Genomic DNA, 20,129 nt, shown 5'->3' on the forward strand with positions numbered 1-20,129 from the left:
CTGGACAGCTCAAGCCCCGGAGTGCAAATGATAATGCTGAGTGGATCATGTCCTCTAGGGCATGGTCACTGGTGTTCTATAGGTCCAGAGGGCTCAGTCAGGGAAAAAGGAGGAGAGGAGAGGAGAGGAGAGGAGAGGAGAGGAGAGGAGAGGAGAGGACTGAGTGGGAAGGAGACATGGTTGCTGTCTCCCAAGTATACGAAAGATTATTATGTGGAAAAGGGATTCTGCTTGATCTTAGAGGGTAGAAAATGGAGCTGTGCACGGACAATTATAACTAAGAAGTCTCAGATTTCCTCACTGTTAGAGCTACCTGAAAGGAGAATGGGCTACCTGGGTAGGTAGTGAGTTTCTCATCATTAAGGTGTGCAAGCAAAAGCTGTACAATCACTTTCCAGGGAGACAGAAGAAAAGATTGCTTCTTATGTTGGAGTTGGACTAGAATGCCCTCTGAGGTCCCACTTAACTTTTTGCTTCAAGGGTTATGTAATTCTGACTTCCCTCTGGGTTTCCCAGTCCCACGTATCTTCCATTGCCTGGGACCAGATGCTGTTCTCTCTTTCTCGTCCAGTTGCTGCCTAACTTGCCTCTCCACCCCCATGAGAACACTTTCTTTCTTCCTCTCTCTTCTCTGAGATCAGAAAATTTCATATTTGGAAAAGAACAGAGAACATTTAGTCCAACCTTTACCTGAACAAAATCTCCTGAAACCTTCTTAGCAGGTGGTCCTCTGACCTCTGGCGGAATAACTCTAGGGATGAGTTCATTACTGTGATGGAGTTTAGTCTGTTGTCCTGCTCAGGGCCAGGGACCCCTGCTCTGTATGCCTGTGCCACCGTCCAGGAAGCCTTTAAACGTTCTCATTTGCCATTTTTGTAGTTTCTTTTTCTTTCTGTCTCTGTCCCTGGCTTGGGTTCCTTCCTCCTTGTCTTTCTAGCAGGTTCTCCCTGCCCTTCTCCTCTCCTCAGCCCACCCACTTCTTTAATTAGAAATGCCAGGAGAATGGTTTTCAGAGTATTTTTTGCCAGCAAGACATTCCCCTTGGAGGCGGGAAGCCCAGAAAGGGAAGGGTGGGGGGAACAACAGGAGAGAAGGTAGGAAACTGGGCCAGTGCCAGAAACAAGGGGTGAACAGAGAGAATCTCACATGAAAAGAACTTTGGACTTATACCTGATCCCAGCCCAAATATCTGAGCCCTTGGGGGTAGGGACTTGATAACAGCAGCCAGACAGAGAACCTGCAGTGTGTGAGAACCTGCAAAAGCCTTGTGTGTGCCTCACTGCATACAAGCAGGTGAATGAGTATGTGTATGTGTGTGTGTGCATAAAAAGTGGGAGTGAGAAATTGGGTATAACACTGTGAGCTTGGGTAGAAATGTATGCATTGCTGGGTGACCTTGGGCAAGTCACCTCTCTACTATCTGTAAAATGAAGAGATTGGAGCAGATGGCTCTTATGGTTTCCTTTAGCACTAAATCCACGATCTTGTGATCCTATTAAATTCAGCAAATACATGTGTATGTATGTGGATGTAGGTGTGTGACTGTATCTATGTGCAAGTACATATGAAAGTCTATGGATATGAATGCATGTATCTGACAGTATGGTGTAACTCTGTGTGCACAAATGTGAATGTGACTGTGTGTGTGAAGGTGTGTATGACTCATAAACTGTTAGAGCTGGAAGAGACCTTGCAGATTTATTTTTGAACCTTCAGTCTCATCATTTTACTGAGGGCCAGAGAGTGTGACTTGGTCAGTAGCCAGTGGGCTAGTGATAGAATTGGTGTTAGATCTCATATGTATGACAGTGAGTAAACACTGTACGACTGTGGGTTCAAGCACATGTATATGTTTGTGAGTACGCCTGAATGTCATAGTGGGTGGGTGTGGCTGAGTATAACCCTATGTGCATGAGACTGTGTGTGTGTCTGTGTATGTGTAACAAAGAGAGCAAGAGTGAGAAAAAGAGAGAGAGACAGAGACAGAGACAGAGAAAGAGACAGAGTAATTCTTTTCCACCATAGGTCCTTCCACTGGAACAATACTGATGCTTCATTTACCCCCCAGACCCATGAGAAAAACATCACATGAGGAAAGGGACCTGGGGAGGGGAGGGCTCGGAAATCCTTGACCTACCGAGGTCCACAGCCCTGTCTCTTCCTCCTGACTAACACCTTAGACTTAAGGGAGCCGTCAGCCTGTTCCAATTTCCCCTGCCATCCTCTGACAGGGGGGGGCACGGTGGGTGACTGGGGTGGCAGTGCTCCCCTACCTTCATCCAGATCCAGGTAAGCCCCGCCCCTTTCCTCCTTCTTCTCCTCCTTCTTCTCTACGGCTGTCACTAAAAACGGGGCGGGGATGGGAGGGGAGACAGGAGGGATTCTATGCTTCCGTCGCAGGAGTTCTTGGCCTTTTATGGTGCGGTTCCCGGGAACTGCCTGAGTGGGGGCGGCCGCGGAAGCAGCAGATTCAGGCAGAGTGAGGAAATAAGGAAGGCTGTGGTAGCAGCAAAAAGCAATGCCAGCTCCAGAGGGTGGACTTAATTGGGTGGAGAAAGTCTTGGCTTCATTTCTCCAGAGGGAGCCTCTGAAAGTGGGTCCTGAGCCAGGGCCACTGAGCTGCCCAACCAGGGAGTGATGGTGCAGGGCTGGGCTGTCTTGGGCTGGGCTAGGGCACATGACAGGAGGCAGGCAGGTCAAGAGTGGGGACACTGGGAGTCTAGGTTCCAGTTTGTGGATCTATACCGCTAAGCTCCTCGGTGACCCTGTGGTGAAAAATGTCCTTTGTCCAGACCTCACTCTCCACTTCTGTAAGAAGAGAATAATCTCTACTTTGCTTGTGTCCCCGTCATTGAGCTCCATCAAGCATCAATCATTTATTCAGTGCCTATTGTATACCAGACATTGTGCTAAAGCCTGAAAATAGAAAGGCAAAAACTTTCCTTGCCTTCAAAGAACTCAAAGTCTATTGGGGAGATAACATATTAATAGTTAGGCACACATAAAACATATACTGCAGTGTCAAGTGTAAGGAGAACTTGAAAGACTTCTTGCAAAAAGTAAAATGTGAACTGAGACTTAAAGTCGAACGATGGAGATGAGGGAGGTGACAGAATTATAGGTATGGGGCACAACCAGTGCAAATGCACAATTGGGAATCTAGTCTTGCAAACGTAAGGTCATAGCTTTTTTAAAATTTTAATTTATGGAATAAAACAAACACTTTCACAACAATATATTAAAAAAGCTGATTGCACATAAAAATGTAAATGTACAATTTGCTATGCCTTTAATATGTTTAAGAAAATTATCATGTAAACTTCTTTTATCCCTCCCCCCCAAGAGATGGCTACCATTAGATACAAATATGTATATATATGTACAATTATTCTATATAAGGTCATATACTACATCTCTAAAGCTGGAAGGGACCTGTAATCTAAACTTAATTTTATAGTTGAGGAAAGTGAGACTAAGGAAGGTAAAGGCATTCACTCAAGGTCATCCTGGTGGGTCAGTGGTAGAGTTGGGATTGGGTATACATGTCAAGTGTCATTCTTGTTCTCATCTGAGTAAACCACACTTAATGATATGATTTCACATTTATATAGCACTTTTAGGTTTGCCAAGCACTTCTCTCACAATATCTCTATGAGTTAGGTAGGACAAAAGTTATGATCCCCATTTCACGGAAAATGAAACAGGCTTAGAGAAGTTGGGACTTGCCCATGATCATGAAATTAATATCTAAGATAGAATTTTTATCCAGGTCTGTTGACTCCATACCCATCATCTCATCTATTTCCAGTATGACATTCTGCCTCTCAAATGAAAACTAACTCAAAACTTTGGTCTTACATAAAAGAGAAAAAGCAAGTGAAGGTGAAGAGTTTGGCAAGAAGGTGATTTTTTTTCCACAAAGAATTGTCTTCCTTTACCCCAAAAAATTCACTTTGGGGGGTTCTTGAAATAGCAGACTCCCTTAGGGACATTTGCACAAATAAATAATTAACCAACTAGCATGTTAGATTCCATTTACATAGATTTGCATGCCACTTTTTGGTAACACAAAGACTGGAAAGTGTGATACACCCACCCCTTCCTCTCCATCTTTGTATAACTGAGTAGATTTGCATAGATGTGATATGTGATATGGTTAGAATTGTAAGCCTCAAAGGACTTGGGAATTGGGAACTGGAGACAAAATTCTTCTACATGTGTGTTGAAGTAGATGCTTCCATATGTATATTGATTAGTGTTCAACTCAGGAAGCTAGAAACCTCAGATGTCAACACATAAGGGATGCAGAGGTTGCCAACAGGGGGTTAGGGAGGCATCCTGGGGGCTTTATTGGTTAATTTGGGAAGGAAGTAAAGAGCAGTGAGAGAAGGCTTGGTAGGAATGACTTCTCTCTGTAGCTGTCTCTTTGTTCTGTTTGTAGTGGGTACCATGGGTACCAAGGAAAGTTCCCTATGCTGAGGTCATGGCCTGTGTGACCTCAAGGTAGAGTGAACATCTGTTCACATCTGCAAACACACACAGTCTCAGAATTTGCATCCTACATTACATTCTTCTTGAAAAAGCCAAAAAACTTAGGATTGCCTGCTCATTGATTGAGAATAGAATGAGTCCTTAGAGGTCATCTAATTCAACCATCCCACTTAACATTTGAGGATACAGAGACTAAGAGGAGGGAAAAACTTGTTCAAGATCACCCTGCAAGTACAGAGTCAGGATTTGAATTTATGTTCCATGATTTTAAATGATCTGCTCTTTCCACTGCATCATGCTCTGCCTGGGTTCTTAACCTGGGGCCTGTGAACTTTAAAAAAGCAACAACAACAACAAATTTTGATAACAGTACTTGAATACAGTTGGTTCCCTTTGTAAGTCTTTGTATTTTATTTTATGCATTTAAAAGCATGCTTATGAGAAAAGGGGTCCATGGTGTCACCAGACTGGGTCCATGATACAAACAAACTTCAGAGCCCCTACTCTAGAATTGCTAGGCTAATGGTGAGTGGGGGCATATGCATTCAAAGAGAATGTACACACACCAATGAGAATGCTGCATTAGTACCCTAATCTGTGAGGAGTGCAAGGTCTGACCCATAATAAAAATATACTGAATTGAATTAGAAACCAGGAATTCGAGTTCGAGTTCCAACTCATCCACTAATTTGTTGTGTGATCCTGATTGTCACTTTCCTTCTCTGCTAGAGAGCACAGTGGTTAGAGTGTTGGACCCTGGAGTGAGGAAAACCCAAGGTCAAATTCTAATTCAGACACTACCTAGTTGTGTGACCTTGAACAAATAATTTCTTCTCTGCCTTGGTTTCCTCATATGTAAAATGAAGATAACAATAGTGCCTACCTCCCAAGGGTTGTTGTAAGGATCAAAGGAGACAATATTGGTAAAGTCCTTTGCAAACCTTAAACTCTTATATAAATGCTAGCTGTTATTTTTATTATTGCTATTTTCTGGAGTTGATCATGGTGCTCTCTGAGACCTGAGGCTCTAACATTGTATGTCCCATGATCCCTGTTCTGCCTTTCATACCTTCCAACTCTGCCATTCTAAGTTGTATGATTCTTGGATTACATGAGTCCAGGGCATGCTAGTGACAGCTTGGGCTAGGAGGGTGCGGATTATATGTTGCATGTCTCATTGTTATAGAAAGGACAGCAGTTACTTGCCTTGTGAATGAGGAACAGGAATTAACCATCCTCTGTGCCTGGTGCTGATTTGTAAAGAAAGTGACTACAAAACACTTCCAGCGTCCTGGGGGTAAATTCCTTGGCTTGTCACAAAGACCCCCTGTTGTATTCTCACTACCCCTCCCTCCTTTCCCCCATTCTCACTCCCCAGATAATCTGGATCCTTATTGTGTGTTCCAGAATGTCAGGGCTGGAGGTGAATTTCAGACATCATCAAATTCAGTATACTAATTAGAGATATTGAAATTGAGGGCCATGGACTCTCAAGTGACTTTGCAAAGGTTACACAATTTGCTGTGGGATCAGAGCCAGCTTTGGATTCCAACCATGTTACCTGATCCCAAAGTTCAGGGATCTCTTCCACACTGGAAATGGGAGGAGAGAGAGAGAGACAGAGAGAGAGAGAGAGAGAGAGAGAGAGAGAGAGAGAGAGAGAGAGAGAGAGAGAGAGAGAGAGTTTATATGTATGTATACACACACACATATATACACACATCTATCTATCTATCTATCTCTGTCATCTATCTATCTATCTATCTATCTATCTATCTATCTATCTATCTATCTATCTATCTATCTATTTGTCATCTATCTGTCTAAGAGAGGAACCCTATTCCTTTCTTCTCCTTCCTTCTGCCTTCTTTATTCCCAGGCAATTCTCTCCTTTGGTTCTCCCCAACTTCCCCCCACACTCCACTTCAACACATTATTCATTTGGTGACCTTCTGGTCTCCCGTGTCAAATACAGTTGTTGCGCATGACTCATAGTTCATTAGAGCCGAATCCCTTGATTTATATAGAGAGAAACTGAGTCCCAGAAAGGTCCTACAGTCAGTCAATGGCAGAACCAGCAATACAGTGGAACCCAAGACAGCGTTCTTTCCACTACCCAAGGAGCGGCTTGCACACACCAACCCCAAGTGCTCTTTGGAAGTCAAGGTAGCAGATCTGGGAGGGCTGACCCAGTTCTGGGAAGGGTTGGTGGCAGAGGTGAGAGGTGTGGGTGGTTCCCTGGCCCCCGGGTCCCAACCTTCTTCAGCCCCAGGAGTTAAGCGGGGGAAGAACACAATAACAGGGCTGGCGGAGTAAATCCTTTGACTCAGTGAATAAGTAAGAGCTTTTTCCCTCTCCCTCCCTCCCCTCTGGACTTTGAAAAGGAAGGTGGGGATTAGTCATCCATCCATCTGAACTGTGTGTGTGTGCATGTGTATGTGTGCAGTTTTTTTTCCCCTCCTCTCTCTCCAGCTCCGGCTCTGGGGGAGTGTTTGAGTGGGCGCCGGGAAAGAGGAGGGGCTTCACTCAGCAGTTGGGGAGGGTGGGCAGCCTGGCAGGGCCTCAGTGCCTGCCACCAATGAGAACCGGAGTTCCAAGAGCCAGGCCGCCCACGTGCAGGGAGCCCGGCTGTATAAAGCCAGGAGGCAGCGGGAAGGGAGGCAGGCTACCCAGCTAGAAGCTTCCTCAGCTTTAGCGGAGAGCCTGGGAGCTGCGGCAAGCGGCGGCAGCGAGAGCTGATCTGCAAGCTACCAGCATCCCCTATCACCTGTGGAGCCGCGAGACAGGCGCGCACCCTCGGATCTCTGGAGACCACCTTTCTTTCCTCCTCTCCTGAATTTCTTCAAGGAGCCGAGAAGAGAAGGGGCTTGGCTTTGCCACTAGGAGGATTAACCCCTTCTGAGGAGCCAGGCTACCGGAGAGAGGGGCTGCTGAATTCGGACCCCTACGGTGGGAGGATTTGCCTTGTCGGTTTCTCTACGGACACAAGTGATGGAGCTGGAGCACATGAGCAGTGGGGGCCTTCATACCTACCACGGTCCCCGGGGCGGACCAGCGGCGAAGCCCAACGTGATTCTGCAGATCGGCAAGTGCAGGGCAGAGATGCTGGAGCACGTAAGGAAGACTCACCGGCATCTGCTAACCGAGGTCTCCAAGCAGGTGGAGAGGGAGCTGAAAGGCTTGCACAGGTCAGTGGGGAAGCTGGAGAACAATTTGGATGGCTATGTCCCCACCGGGGACTCCCAGCGCTGGAAGAAGTCCATCAAGGCCTGCCTGTCCCGCTGCCAGGAGACCATTGCCCACCTGGAACGATGGGTGAAGAGGGAGATGAACGTGTGGCGGGAGGTTTTCTACCGGCTGGAGAAGTGGGCCGATCGGCTGGAGTCTATGGGAGGCAAGTATCCAGTGAGCGGGGAGGCTGGCCGTCAGACTGTCTCTGTTGGCGTGGGCGGCCCTGAGAGCTACGGCCAGGAGACTGACCCCTATGACTACACGGTGAGTCCCTATGCCATCACACCCCCAACACCGGCAGGGGTCATCGGGGGAGAGGCCCTAAGCCACGAGCCATCGGACATACAGCAGTATCCACCCTGGAGCTCAACCACTGAGGACGGGACACTGAGTCCTGGTGTAGACACACAGATTTTTGAGGATCCCCGTGAATTTCTCAGTCACCTGGAAGAATATTTGAAGCAGGTCGGAGGGACTGAAGAGTACTGGCTGTCCCAGATCCAGAACCACATGAATGGCCCCGCAAAGAAGTGGTGGGAATACAAACAGGGATCTGTGAAGAACTGGGTGGAATTCAAGAAGGAATTCTTGCAGTATAGTGAGGGGACCCTCACCCGGGATGCTATCAAGCGAGAACTGGACCTGCCCCAGAAACAAGGGGAGCCTCTGGACCAATTTCTCTGGCGTAAAAGAGACCTTTATCAGACCCTGTATGTGGATGCTGATGAGGAAGAGATCATCCAGTATGTGGTGGGCACCCTTCAACCCAAGCTCAAGCATTTCCTCCGACACCCACTGCCCAAGACCCTCGAGCAGTTGATCCAGAGAGGTCAGGAGGTCCAAGAAGGACTGGAGCAGGGGGAGGATGCCACTGAACAGCAAACCCAGTCAGAGGACAATGACGAATCACTCACCCCAGCTATTGAGTCCCTTGCCAGTGATGGGACCCAGCCCGAGTAGAGTTGGTGGTGGCCACTCCTCAGCCTTTGTTAGCTCCCTCTCCCTCGACACCCCCACCCCTTCTGGGTGTCCCCTTCTGGGATCACGTGGTTGAGGATTCTCCCAGATGTCCTAATTTCCCAAGGGCAGCTTGTGCTGTCTTGCCAAGGAAAAGTTGGCAGTCAGCCCCATCCCCCCAGTGGGATTGGCACTTGATGAACTTGGACACTTTGGGAGACACGACTCATATAGTAGGGGTTTTCCCACCACCTTCCACACTCCCTCCCTCCTACTTGAATCCTCCATAGTTTCACACAGGACCACCTACGCCAGCATCAGTTAACTACCCCCCCCCCCCCAGCTGCTGGGAGGCAGAACTTTAAGCCTTCCTCTTTCCCTCTCCACCTCTAGCCAGTCTGGTGTGTGTGCTCCTTGCCGTCCTCTTGTCTGTCCACTCTCTTTCACTCCTCCCCACCCCCGAAGTTCTACAAGGATTTTTACCTGCTCCCACTTGAAACTCTTTCTAACCAAGAGTTCAGCCACTGACCTTGATATGTCTTCTTCCTTTGTATCATCAATTCTGTCCTCCCATTGGCCACTAGACACAGGGGACATGAAGAGTAGCTAGATTATAAAGAGGGTTGGCATTGAGCCAACTGGCTGTTCAGAGCCAGGACTCCAAGATCATCTGGAAAGAAACAGAGCACGAGAAGAAAATTTGCTTTCCAACCCCTTGCCCTTCCTGTGGTGAGAATCGAGTCTATGGCCATTCTATCTCCACTGTGGCAGCTGGTATCCTCCTCAACTTCCCCAGAGAAGACACAAAGCCTTTCCAGAGATGGCAGCAGCAATGGGTGCTTGGAGATCCTGATCCCTCCTACAATCTAAAGGTGAGAATCTCCCCTGTAGAAGGAATCAAAGAATCCTAAAATGTCAGGACTGGGATAGGAGACCTTAGAGAGAATTTTAGAAATGAGATAACTGAATGACTCAACAAGTTACCCAGTAAGTTAGTGGTCTAATGCAACTTTCCTGACTCCTTCTTTAAGGTTCATTTGGTGTGGGGGAATCCTCTTAGGGAATTATATCCAGGCAGTGGTTTCCCATTTCCTATGTAGAGGTGAGAAGAGAGGCGGTATGAAAGGAGGATTAGTGGTTCAGTGGGAGATGGGCTGACAAGAATGGTACCTGATACCAACATTAGTCCCTTGAGAAAGCCCAAGAAAGGTGGACAGGTGTGCCCCAGAGTTTGAAGAGTGTGTCTTTTCTCCATCTCTATCTTGATGCTCACAGGGATTGTTTTTCCCCCTCACCCTTGCTACAGTGATTCACTCCAGCCTGGCAGAACAGAGAGGCAGCTATGATTCACCTTGTGATGGGCAGCAGTCTGAGGGGGATCAAGGAAGCTCCAGTACCTGATTTCCAAGGTCCTTGGAGATTTGGCAGCAGCACCTACAAGGTAACTAATTATTTTTTTCTCTTAAAGACATCCCTGCGCACTCCTCTCCAAAGGGTTCTAATTGAAGAAGCAGCCCCCTACTCCCACATCTTTAAATCCTCACACTCAGACCTGGATGATGGAGCATAATATTTTGAGATGCAAATAAACCCCAGGAATTCAAGGGTTGGGGCACCTTTGGTCTGAGTTCTGTGGTCTGGCCAGTTCTGAAGAGGTAATTCCTTCCTCCCCTTGCAGTCTGATATTTGGAATTGAAGACTCCACAATTTCCCTCTCTGGGTAGGTAGAGACTAGGGCAAAGGTTAGTCTGAAAGGTCTAGGCCTCCTGCCTTACTTAAGTCAATCGTTTGTGGTCAAGTGTCTAGTCAACAGGAAAATTGTTTAGTGACCTCCACCCTTCAAGTTAAGAATCACCCTCTTTGCTGGCCAGTGTACCCCAGCCCCATCCTCCCCTCTCATTAATTTTTTTCTTTTCACATCTCAGTTCCTATTGCCCCTTTCTGCTGTCTCTAACTTGCCTGTTATACTTGTATTTCTTTCAGGAGCCAAGACTCTCACAAACTTATTTGCTGCTGAGATTGAAATATACTCACTATAGTGGAGAGGAAATAACAAAACCTTCCAGAAGGGGAAGGAGGAGTTTGAAGATATGGCAGTGGAGCTGCACTGGCAAGAAGGAGATGGAGTGGAGAGGAAGAGACTGCCAAAGAACAAGGCCCTGAGCTCAAAGTGAGAGAGGGATGGACAGAACTCTTTGTGGAGGTGACACTGGCCAAGCTGACAATTCACGGGGAGGATGGATGGAACATGCTTGGGGGAAGTCAAGCTCTGGCCCTCAGGCACCACCTGGCTTCCTGCCCCTGCTCTGAGTGAGCTCTGCATTTTTGGAGTCCCAAGTTCAGGTGGCAGGAGATCTGATAGCCTTTATCTCCTTCAAGTAGGGCCCCATGTCTCACCCTGGGCCAGTGGCCACGGCCCACTCTCCTGAACCTCATTCTTGGAGGTGTCTCCAAGAGTCAGGGGAAATCAGGATCTCTTTCCCATTGGATTCCCCACTGTTGTGTCCCCACCCTCTCTACCCACACTGGCTAACAAATGTTTACATCCCTGTCCTGTGCCGTGCCTGGAGAGTCCATCCAGGGTTAGTCCAGCCTTCCTGGATCCTCCTGCCTGTCTTTCCAAGGGAACAGGAGGCAGGGTGTCTCTGAAGGTCTCCTAGATTCTGGCTTATTAGCCAACTGGTTCTCTGCTCTGCTAACTGTTCCCCATAGTTTTATTTTTTAGTAGTAGACATCCTTCAGATTCATACATAGACTGTATCCCCCTATATTCACTATATCTGGTCCCATTGGCTAGAACTCTCTTGGCTTCATTGACTATTGATTGGGGAGGGGAACTTTTGGGTATCTCTAAGCTGGATAAGCTACACTCCCCACACCTTTCCCCATTTATCCATTAGACTGGCCACAGCATTAACTGATCAAGTCAGGATCGACAGTCAATGTGTGCCTCCCTGAAAAAATGCTCTTTTGTAAGATTTCTTTAATAAAATATTGAAAAATCAGTTGAACATGTTTCTAATCTTTCTTTGGGCCAGGAGAAAAAATGGGGGTGAGTGGGGGCAAGGGGACTGGGGTAAGTGAAAGTAGAGCTACTAGGTAGAAACTTGTTAAATTGACAGTTCTGTAAAATATTGCAGATATATCCAACCAAGATTTATTGGTGTAGCATTTGACAAAGTCTCTTATGCTATTCTGTGCAAAAAATTGGAGAGCTGTGGGCTCAACAATAATGCATTTAGGTGGATTGGGAAATGGCTAAAAGACCAGAGGAGAAGAATCAATGATTCCATATCTGCTTGGAGGGAAGTCTGCAAAGGAGTGCCTCTGGGATTTTTGCTTGGTCCTGTATTAACATTTTTTTTAAATAATTGACTTGGATAAAAGAATAGATAGAAGGAAAGTCATTGCCCTGGATAATAAGATCATAGATTTAGACCTGGAGGGTCTTTAGAGGCCATTAATCCTCCCTATCTTCTTACAGAAGAGAAAATAAGAGCTCAGAGAGTTTAAGTGATTAACTCACAATCACCCAGCTAGTAGGTGGTATAGACAAGGTTGGAGTCAAGGCCATCTACACTCCTCACTCTGTCCACTATGCCACAATATTGAAATGATCTTAATAGGCTAGGCCAAATTGAATAAGATACAGCTTAGTAGGGATCGGTGGGAGGCCATAACACTTGCATCAGAAGCATCAGGTAGCATAGTGGATAGAGCACTGGGTCTGGAATCAGGAAGACCTGAGTTCAAATGGGATATCAGATACTAGCTGTATGATCCTGGGTAAGTCACAACTTCTGGTTGCCTCAGTTTCCTCAACTGTAAAATAATAATAAAAAAATAATAAAATAATAGCATCTACTTTGCAGGGGTGCAAGGGTTAAATGAGATAATATTTGTGTCTGGCATATAGTAGATACTTAATAAACACTTGTTCTCCTCCCCCCTTTTCACTTCAAAAACAAATATACATCATAAGCCCAAGATGGAAGAAGCATGTTAGACATGGTTAGACACCAGTTCACTGGAAAACTTTTTGGAGACTTTAGTGGACTGCAAATTAAATATGTTCCCAAGATGGAGGCCCCTCCAGAAGGAATTCTACAGATATATATTTCTCATACCCAAGAAAGCTAAGGGAATATTTTGCTCATTGAAAAGACTCACAGCCTACGACTAGAGGTTACACTCTTGCAGTCCTCTGTCCTGATCAGACCACAAATGGAATATTGTGTATGGTTCTAGGACTCACACTTTAGGAAGTACATTGGAGAGGGACCAGAGGAGTGTGACCAGGATACTGAAGGGTCTTGAGTCCATGTCATAGGAGGAAAGCTAAAGGAATCAGGGGTGTTTGACTGGGGAGAAAGAAGACTTAGAAGAGAGTGATCATTGTTTTCAAGTATCTGAAAGATCATCTCATGAAAGAGAATTTATATTGATTCTCCTTTAGTTCAGAAGGTAAAAGATGGGGGATGCAGATTTGAGCTTAACGACAGGAAGTAAATATACATGCATTAAGTAAGCACTTACTGTGTGCCAGATACTATGCTACAACACTGGAGACAAATACAAGCTGAATGCCACTTCTCTACATAATGATAATGACAGCCTGTCCTTTGTGGTTTCCTGACTTTAAGTCATTCAGATCTCATTGGTTCTTCACCATAGCTAAGGGAGAGGTAGAACAGATAACATTATCATTATTATTTTACTGTTCTTGTAGCTCAGTGATGTCCAACTCTTTGTGACCCCATTTGGGGTTTTCGTCACAAAGATCCTGGAGGGGTTTGCCATTTTCTTTTCCAGATCATTTTACAGATGAGGAAATTGAAGCAAATGGGGTTAAATGACTTGGCCAGGGTCATATAGCTAGTAAGTATCTGAGGCCTGATTTGAAGACTCTTCTTCCTGACTCCCGGTGCTCCCATTCATTGTGCCACCTAAGAAGCTGAAGATCACTGAGGGAAGTTTATATTCTAATGTTTTTAAGACAACACATAAGCAGGAGCTGGGGTGTGTGTGTGTGTGTGTGTGTGTGTGTGTGTGTGTGTGTGTGAGAGAGAGAGAGAGAGAGAGAGAGAGAGAGAGAGAGAGAGAGAGAGAGAGAGAGAGAGAGAGAGAGAAAGCTCACTGGAAGCATAGCTGGGAAGGGAATGAACCAAGATGGAAACCCCCTCCTGGAAAAATTCACCAAAGGGAGAAGAGGGGTTGGAATGGTGGAGGGATGTTGCCAAATGGGAAGGTTCCAGACTTTGAAGGAAGTTCCACAATGAGAAGCCTGCTGAGTCACAGTGGCAGAGCCAAGAGGAGCTTAATGTAAGGACAAACCTTTTCACAATCAGAGTCATTCACAAGTGGCAGGGGCTCAAGTGTATGCTGGATCCAGCTCAAATCCAAGAGTCAGTTGTATTTTCAGCATAAGCAGTTAAACCTAGGAAATCAACACATCAGAGCTTGATTTAGTGTTGTGTTGATGGTCTAGACTTGAGAAAGTGATAGAAAATATTCCAATAGTATAAATTAAACTTAAAAGTGTGTTGTAGGAACATTTTTCCTCCCTCAGAAATCTGGTTGTTAGACATTTACCAGCATCTTCCCTGCATGGTTTGCATCTGAGGGTAGAGCGTTGTCTCTCCCTGAGGGCTTTCAAGCAGACCCTGGACAGCTCCCTTTCCAGTAGGTTATAGAAGGAGGTTTCTGTTCAGGCAATTTGGACATATCGACTCCTGAGTTCTGTTCCACCTCTGAGACTGGCATCATTGATCCATCAGAAATAGTACCATGAGCTTGCAGTCAGCAGGTCTGGGTTCTTTCTAGTCCCCACTTGGATAAACATTTCCCCTTCTTGTGATCTCTAGAAAATGACAGTTGAACCTGATTAGCTTTCAAATTCTTTTCAGTTTTTTATATTCTATTGTCTCCTGAATCTGATTTTAAGGTTCCATGTCCCTATGATTCCATGTCCCTAGGTAGTGCAGTGGATAGAGTGGGGGAACTGGAGTCAGGAAAACTCATCTTCCTAAGTTCAAACCTGGCCTCAGACACTTACTTGCAACATGGTCCTGGGCAACTCACTTAATCTTGTTTGCCTCCATTGACTCATCTATAAAATGAGCTAGAGAAGGAAATGGCAAACCACTCCAACATTTTTGCCAAGAAAACCCTAAATGGGGTCATAAAGAGTTGGATGTAGGTGAAGCAACTGGACAACAATGATTCTAATGCTCTAAGATTCTCTGCTTCCTTTATTGTAACATCATTTCCTGGCCTGCAGTACCAATCTCTTCTATCATTCATCCTACACATCACTGCCTGGTTAATTTTTTTGGCTTGGAGTTCAATCCTATTTTCTTCACACCATCTTGCTTTGAAGGAAGAAGTCAATCTGAAAAGTGAAGATGGTGATGGGAGGGGTGAACTACCAGGATGCATGGAGACAGAAGTTGGCCAGACAAGGTCATGGAATCCCTAGGATAGAATGTGTGGAGTTGGAGAGGGCAAGGTAAGCAGATGAATTTGTATTTGATGTAACAACAACAGTAATAGTATATCGCAGTTTCAGGTTTTCCAAATACTTTCCATATGTGGTCACATTTGATTCTCACATTCTCATGTATTTTAGGTAGGATTCAAATCAGAATTTTCTCAGTTTTCAGACACTTATTGAGGATGTTGTACAGGGGATTTTTATTTAGGTCTAAGTTATACTCCATGGTCTCTGATGTTCCTTTTAATCTGAACGAGTTTGGACTCAAAGAGCCCTGAGGGGACACCCCTCCCTCTATCCTTCTGTAGAAGTCCATGAGTATGGAACCTTACTTCTAATGTCATATTCTTTCCATGCATTGATTCGGTTTTGTTGATTTTTTCCTATCTTCTTGTATTTTAAAAAATCCTTCATTATGTGGGATGACTTTCCATGGGAGGGAAAGAGACAGAGGGGGTTATCTGAGTAATACAAAAACAAGTTGTTGGACAGCTAGGCAGCACAATGGACAGTGCCAGGCATGGAGTCAGGAAGACTCATTTTCCTGAGTTGAGATTTTGTCTCAGACATTTACAAGCTTTGTGACCCTGGGCAAGTTACTTAACCCTGCTTGCCTCACTTTCCTCTTCTGTAAAATGAGCTGAAAATGGAAATGGTAAACCACCCTAGTATCTTTGCTCAGAAAACCCTAAATGGGGTCACGAAGAATCTGAAACAATTGAACAATGACAAGAAAGAAGTTATCGATAACAATTTTTTTTTGAAATCTCTTTCAATACATGAGTTACAACTCTGAGATTCTGTAGTGATTCCATAGTGATTAAGTTCCTTCCAGAGAAAATACCTCTTTCTGAGAACTAATAATTTCTTGAGAAATCCCAGTAGAGTTCCGAGTAATCTAAGGATAGTAGTTTTGGGTAGGTTCCCTAGGTTAATGGGACTACTCTCCACGCTCCCTCCCCCAACATGGAATACTCTCACTTTCTGAATCCAGATGAATGTGGGGGCTGTGAGACTTCTACAGAGGTCTAGTGGAGATCTGAGCCAGATCCTGTCCATTTAGCATTCACCTTCTCCCTTACACCCAGCCACCCAAGGCTCTCAATGCATGTGAGTGTTTTTCTCTGCTATTATATCTTCGTTCTTTCCCTGTCATTCTCTCCCTTCCCATTGTGTCTGTTTTTCTGAATTTTTCTTTGTATATGTCTTTCTCTGTCTTTTTAAACATATATTTATATATTATGATATGTATGCATGTGTAGATAAATATGTATATTTTCTCTCTGTATATTTGTGTATGGCATCCTCTGCATTTGTCATCTTTTTTCATGTCTGTCTTTTTATTATTCTCCTTTATCTATGGCATCTCTTTCAATAGGTCTATCCTTTCTCTCTGAAGCTCATCTGGTCTCTATTTCTGTCATTTCTTTAGCTCTGTCTCTGCTCTGGGCTATTATGTTTGACTCTTCCCTTCTGTTTCTACCTCTTTTCATCTTTTAATTCTTTGTCTGTATTTGTCCATGTCTCCAGCTCTCTCTCTCTCACTCTCTCTCTCTCTGTCTTTCTGTCTCTGTCTTTCTCTCTCTCTATCTTTCTCTCTATCTGTGCATATCTCTCTCTGTCTCTCCTTCCATCTTTGTCTCTTCTAGTCTCAGTTTCCATTAGTTTGTCTCTCTACTTTCCCTTTCCCTGTGTCATTGAGAAAACCACAAGAGCCTGGCATACCACCTACCACCATCCGTCCTACTTCCAAGCCAGTTTTCATAATTAGCATGACAGGGAAGTGGAGAAGGGATGCTCATCTTCACCAACTGCCAACCAGCTGCTTGCCACTCCCAGGGTAGGCAAACCACTTAACTGAAGCAACAACGCACTCTAAGGCAGGGACAGAAGGAGGCATGGGCCAGGCCAGTGACATTACTAACTCCATTTCCACCTTGACCATCATCTCCCCTTAGACCCTGACAGAGATAGCCAGAAACCTGAACCCAAGAGCCTTGGCAAGAGTAAGGCTTCCACGTGCTATTTTTTCTCTCTTTTTCTTTCTTGTGATTTTCCCCTTTTGTTCCAATTCTTTTTTCACAACATGACTAATATGGAAATATGCTTAATATGATTGTATATGTATAGCCTACATCAGTTTGCATGCAGCTTCGGGGCAGGGGGAATATTTAGAACTCAAAAATCTTATAAAAGTGAATGTTGAAAACTAAAAATAAGTAAATAAATTAAAAAAAAAAGGAGTAAGACTTCCAGCTCATTTGCAGCTTAGTAACACAGTGGGTGGGGTACAGGGACTGGAGTCAGGGAAATGATTTTAAATATGGCCTTAGACACTGACGAGCCATGTCATCCTGACCAAGTCACTTAACCTCTATTTCCGTCAGTTTCCTCAATTGTCAAACGTAATAGCAATATTATAGGATAAATAGCATCTGCCTCACAGGATTGTTATAAGGATCAAATGAGATAATATTTCCAAGTGCCTGGTATGTAGAAGGCCCTATATAAATGTTTGGTCCTCTTTCCCATCCCCACCCCCATCAGTGCCTGAAGCCATCCTCCTGGGAAGCAGCTCCTGTGGAGGTATAGCCTGGTAACTGCTTCTGAAGGTGATATAATCACATCTACTAATGACACAGAAAAGAAACTTCCTGTCACCAAAGTCTTTGACGTTGTCAAATTGTTTGACATCAGGAATTAATGTGAAATTTCCCCACCTTCTGCAGGAAGCTTGCCCCAACTTCTGTTAATTCCAGTGTTTCCCCTTTGTTAATTATTTCCTATTGATATGATATGATATACATATGTATATATATATATATATATATATATATATATATATATATATATATATATATATATATATATATATCTTGTTTTATATATATTTGTTTGCAAGCTTTCTTCCCCTCTCCCCCTTAGATTGTAAGCTCCTCTAAGGGAGGGACTGTCTTTTGTCTCTTTTTGTATCCCTAGTGCCTACCATTGTGCCTGACATATAGTAGGAGCTTAATTAATGCTTATTGATTGATTGATTAAAGAATGTTGTTTCATCCTAGGGACCGGGGGATTTTTCATCTGACTTGCAGCCAAAAGCTTCCATAGGGGTAGCCTCATCTATTAGAACGTGAGGGGAGGGGGATGCCATCTTTTGTATCCCTAGCACTTTGCACAAAGTAAATACTTAGGAAATATTTTTTCATTCATATTCATTCTACAAGTCAATAAGCATTTATTAAGTGCTTAAGAAGGGTCAGTCACTGAGTAAAGGGCAGGAAATTATAAATATAAGCCAAAAGAGTTATATTCTCTGACCTCAAGGAACTTCTACACAGACAAGGAAACTGAAAAAAGGAAGGGGAAGGGAAGGAAAGTTATCTGTATTGGGGTGTGTCAGAGAAAGTTCTCTGGAGAGTTAGGAGCAGAACCCAGAAAAGAATGAAGGAGTGAACATGGCTAGTCTCCCTTAAAATGGAGGTTCTGCAAGAACCTAACCAATTAGAACAGGGGTAGGCAAACCACTGCTAAGCCCAGGACCTGCTTCTGTATGGCTTGCAATTGAAGGACTTACTACATTTTTAAATGAAGTTTCATTGTGTTTTTAAATGTGAAAAAAAATCCTTAGCTTGCCAACCTAAAAAAATAAGCGGTGGACTGGATTTGGTTTATGGGCAGTAGTTTACTGAGCCCTGAATTAGAGAAAAGTGCTACAGGGCAGAGGGATCCTTCAAGGTGAGAAAGATAATGGGAGCTGGTGGAGAAAAAGTCTGGAGAGGAGCCCAGAAAGAGCTTTTGTGGGGGATAAGGGGAAAGTATTAGAAGGGCTGGGGGAAGAAGTGTTGAGGAAGGGAGTCACTGATTGTTAAAACTGAAGGGAAGAACCAGAGAAGGTTGAAGGGATGTCAGAGGGCAAAAGAACCTCCCAGGTGGAATACAAGGCTGGGATAAATCCAACTATAGTTTAGATTAAGGTTAAAGGTCAGGAGTGGGAACAGGAACTTTGGAAAGTTCCTAAACTAACTCCTACCTGACCACCTTACAAGATCTGCAGTGTTTATTCAGGCTCACCTTGAACCCCTCCAGTTACTAGGGACTTTAGTACCAAGGAACAAGGAAGATGATCTAAAGGAAGGTAAGGAATTGTTCACAGTATCCACTGCAGATGGAAGAAGGGAGAATATTTAGGCAATGCAAAGGGTGCTGGTCTGGGAGTCAGGAAAACCTGAGTTCAAAGCTGGTCTCAGAAGTTTAATTGCTGTGTAACCCTAGGCTAGTACTGCCTGTATCTGCCTCAGTTTCCTTATACGTAAAATAGATATACTAATAAAAACCAGCCATCTGCCAGAGCAGTTTGAAGATCAAATGAGATATTTGTAAAGCACTTTGTAGACATTAAAGTGTCATATAAAAGCTAGCTATCATCATTTCAAGCATTAATATTGTTATTATACTGCAACAAGGGTGACTTAAGGTGGGAATAAAGAGAAAAAGATTTATCAGTTGTGAAGTCTGGAGAACACCCAAATGCATCACCAGGAAAGAACATGAAATGTTCTTTTTGGAAGACTTTTATGGAAAAATGTAGACAGTTCTTGTGCTAGAATGGTTTACAGAGAGGGAATGGACAAGATGACCTCTCTGGGAGGTACTGTGCTGATCTGAGCACTTTGTTCCTCCATATCTAACCAGACAAAACAAAGGCTAGCGCCTCTGAAGTGCTATGAAATTTTTGTGACTAGAAAGTACAAAAATTCCCAATTTTTAGTACCTCGAGGTTTACAGTGTACTTTCTAAATAATAGGCCTGGGAGAGAAAGAGTACAGATGCAAACAATACCCATTTTACAGATGAGGTAATTAAGTTTATAGATGTCTCATTACTTGTCCAGAGTCATATTATTGGTAAATATGGAGCTAGGAACCAAGAAATCTTGGAGCTGGAAGTTACCTTATAG

At 44.3% G+C, this 20,129-nt stretch overlaps 1 protein-coding gene and 1 long non-coding RNA gene across 3 annotated transcripts in view; one reads left to right on the forward strand and one right to left on the reverse strand.

The window, feature by feature from the left end:
* Positions 1 to 2,812, reverse strand: part of LOC140500385 (uncharacterized) — a 46,401-nt gene extending 43,589 nt beyond the window's left edge. The window contains exon 1 of the long non-coding RNA XR_011965715.1: positions 2,274 to 2,812. This is a non-coding gene — a long non-coding RNA (uncharacterized lncRNA). The remainder of the gene's footprint in view (positions 1 to 2,273) is intronic.
* Positions 1,636 to 11,684, forward strand: ARC (activity regulated cytoskeleton associated protein). 2 transcript variants are annotated; one of them, XM_072602902.1, is made up of 4 exons: positions 1,636 to 2,289; positions 6,519 to 9,551; positions 9,986 to 10,120; positions 10,663 to 11,684. In XM_072602902.1, the coding sequence occupies exon 2, from the start codon at positions 7,483 to 7,485 to the stop codon at positions 8,680 to 8,682; it is 1,200 nt and encodes a 399-aa protein (XP_072459003.1). In that variant the 5' UTR covers positions 1,636 to 2,289; positions 6,519 to 7,482; the 3' UTR covers positions 8,683 to 9,551; positions 9,986 to 10,120; positions 10,663 to 11,684. The 2 variants fall into 2 exon arrangements, with proteins under 2 accessions (XP_072459003.1, XP_072459004.1); XM_072602903.1 differs by lacking the exon at positions 1,636 to 2,289 and having other exon boundaries at positions 6,276 to 9,551; positions 9,955 to 10,120.
* Positions 11,685 to 20,129: the final 8,445 nt, after the last annotated feature.

The sequence above is a fragment of the Notamacropus eugenii genome, chromosome 4 (genome assembly GCF_028372415.1).
Source record: "Notamacropus eugenii isolate mMacEug1 chromosome 4, mMacEug1.pri_v2, whole genome shotgun sequence".
Lineage (NCBI taxonomy): Eukaryota > Metazoa > Chordata > Mammalia > Diprotodontia > Macropodidae > Notamacropus > Notamacropus eugenii.

Excerpts from the sequence above, each read along its gene's own strand:
- ARC (XM_072602902.1), top strand. The coding sequence starts at position 7,483 with ATGGAGCTGGAGCACATGAGCAGTGGGGGCCTTCATACCTACCACGGT.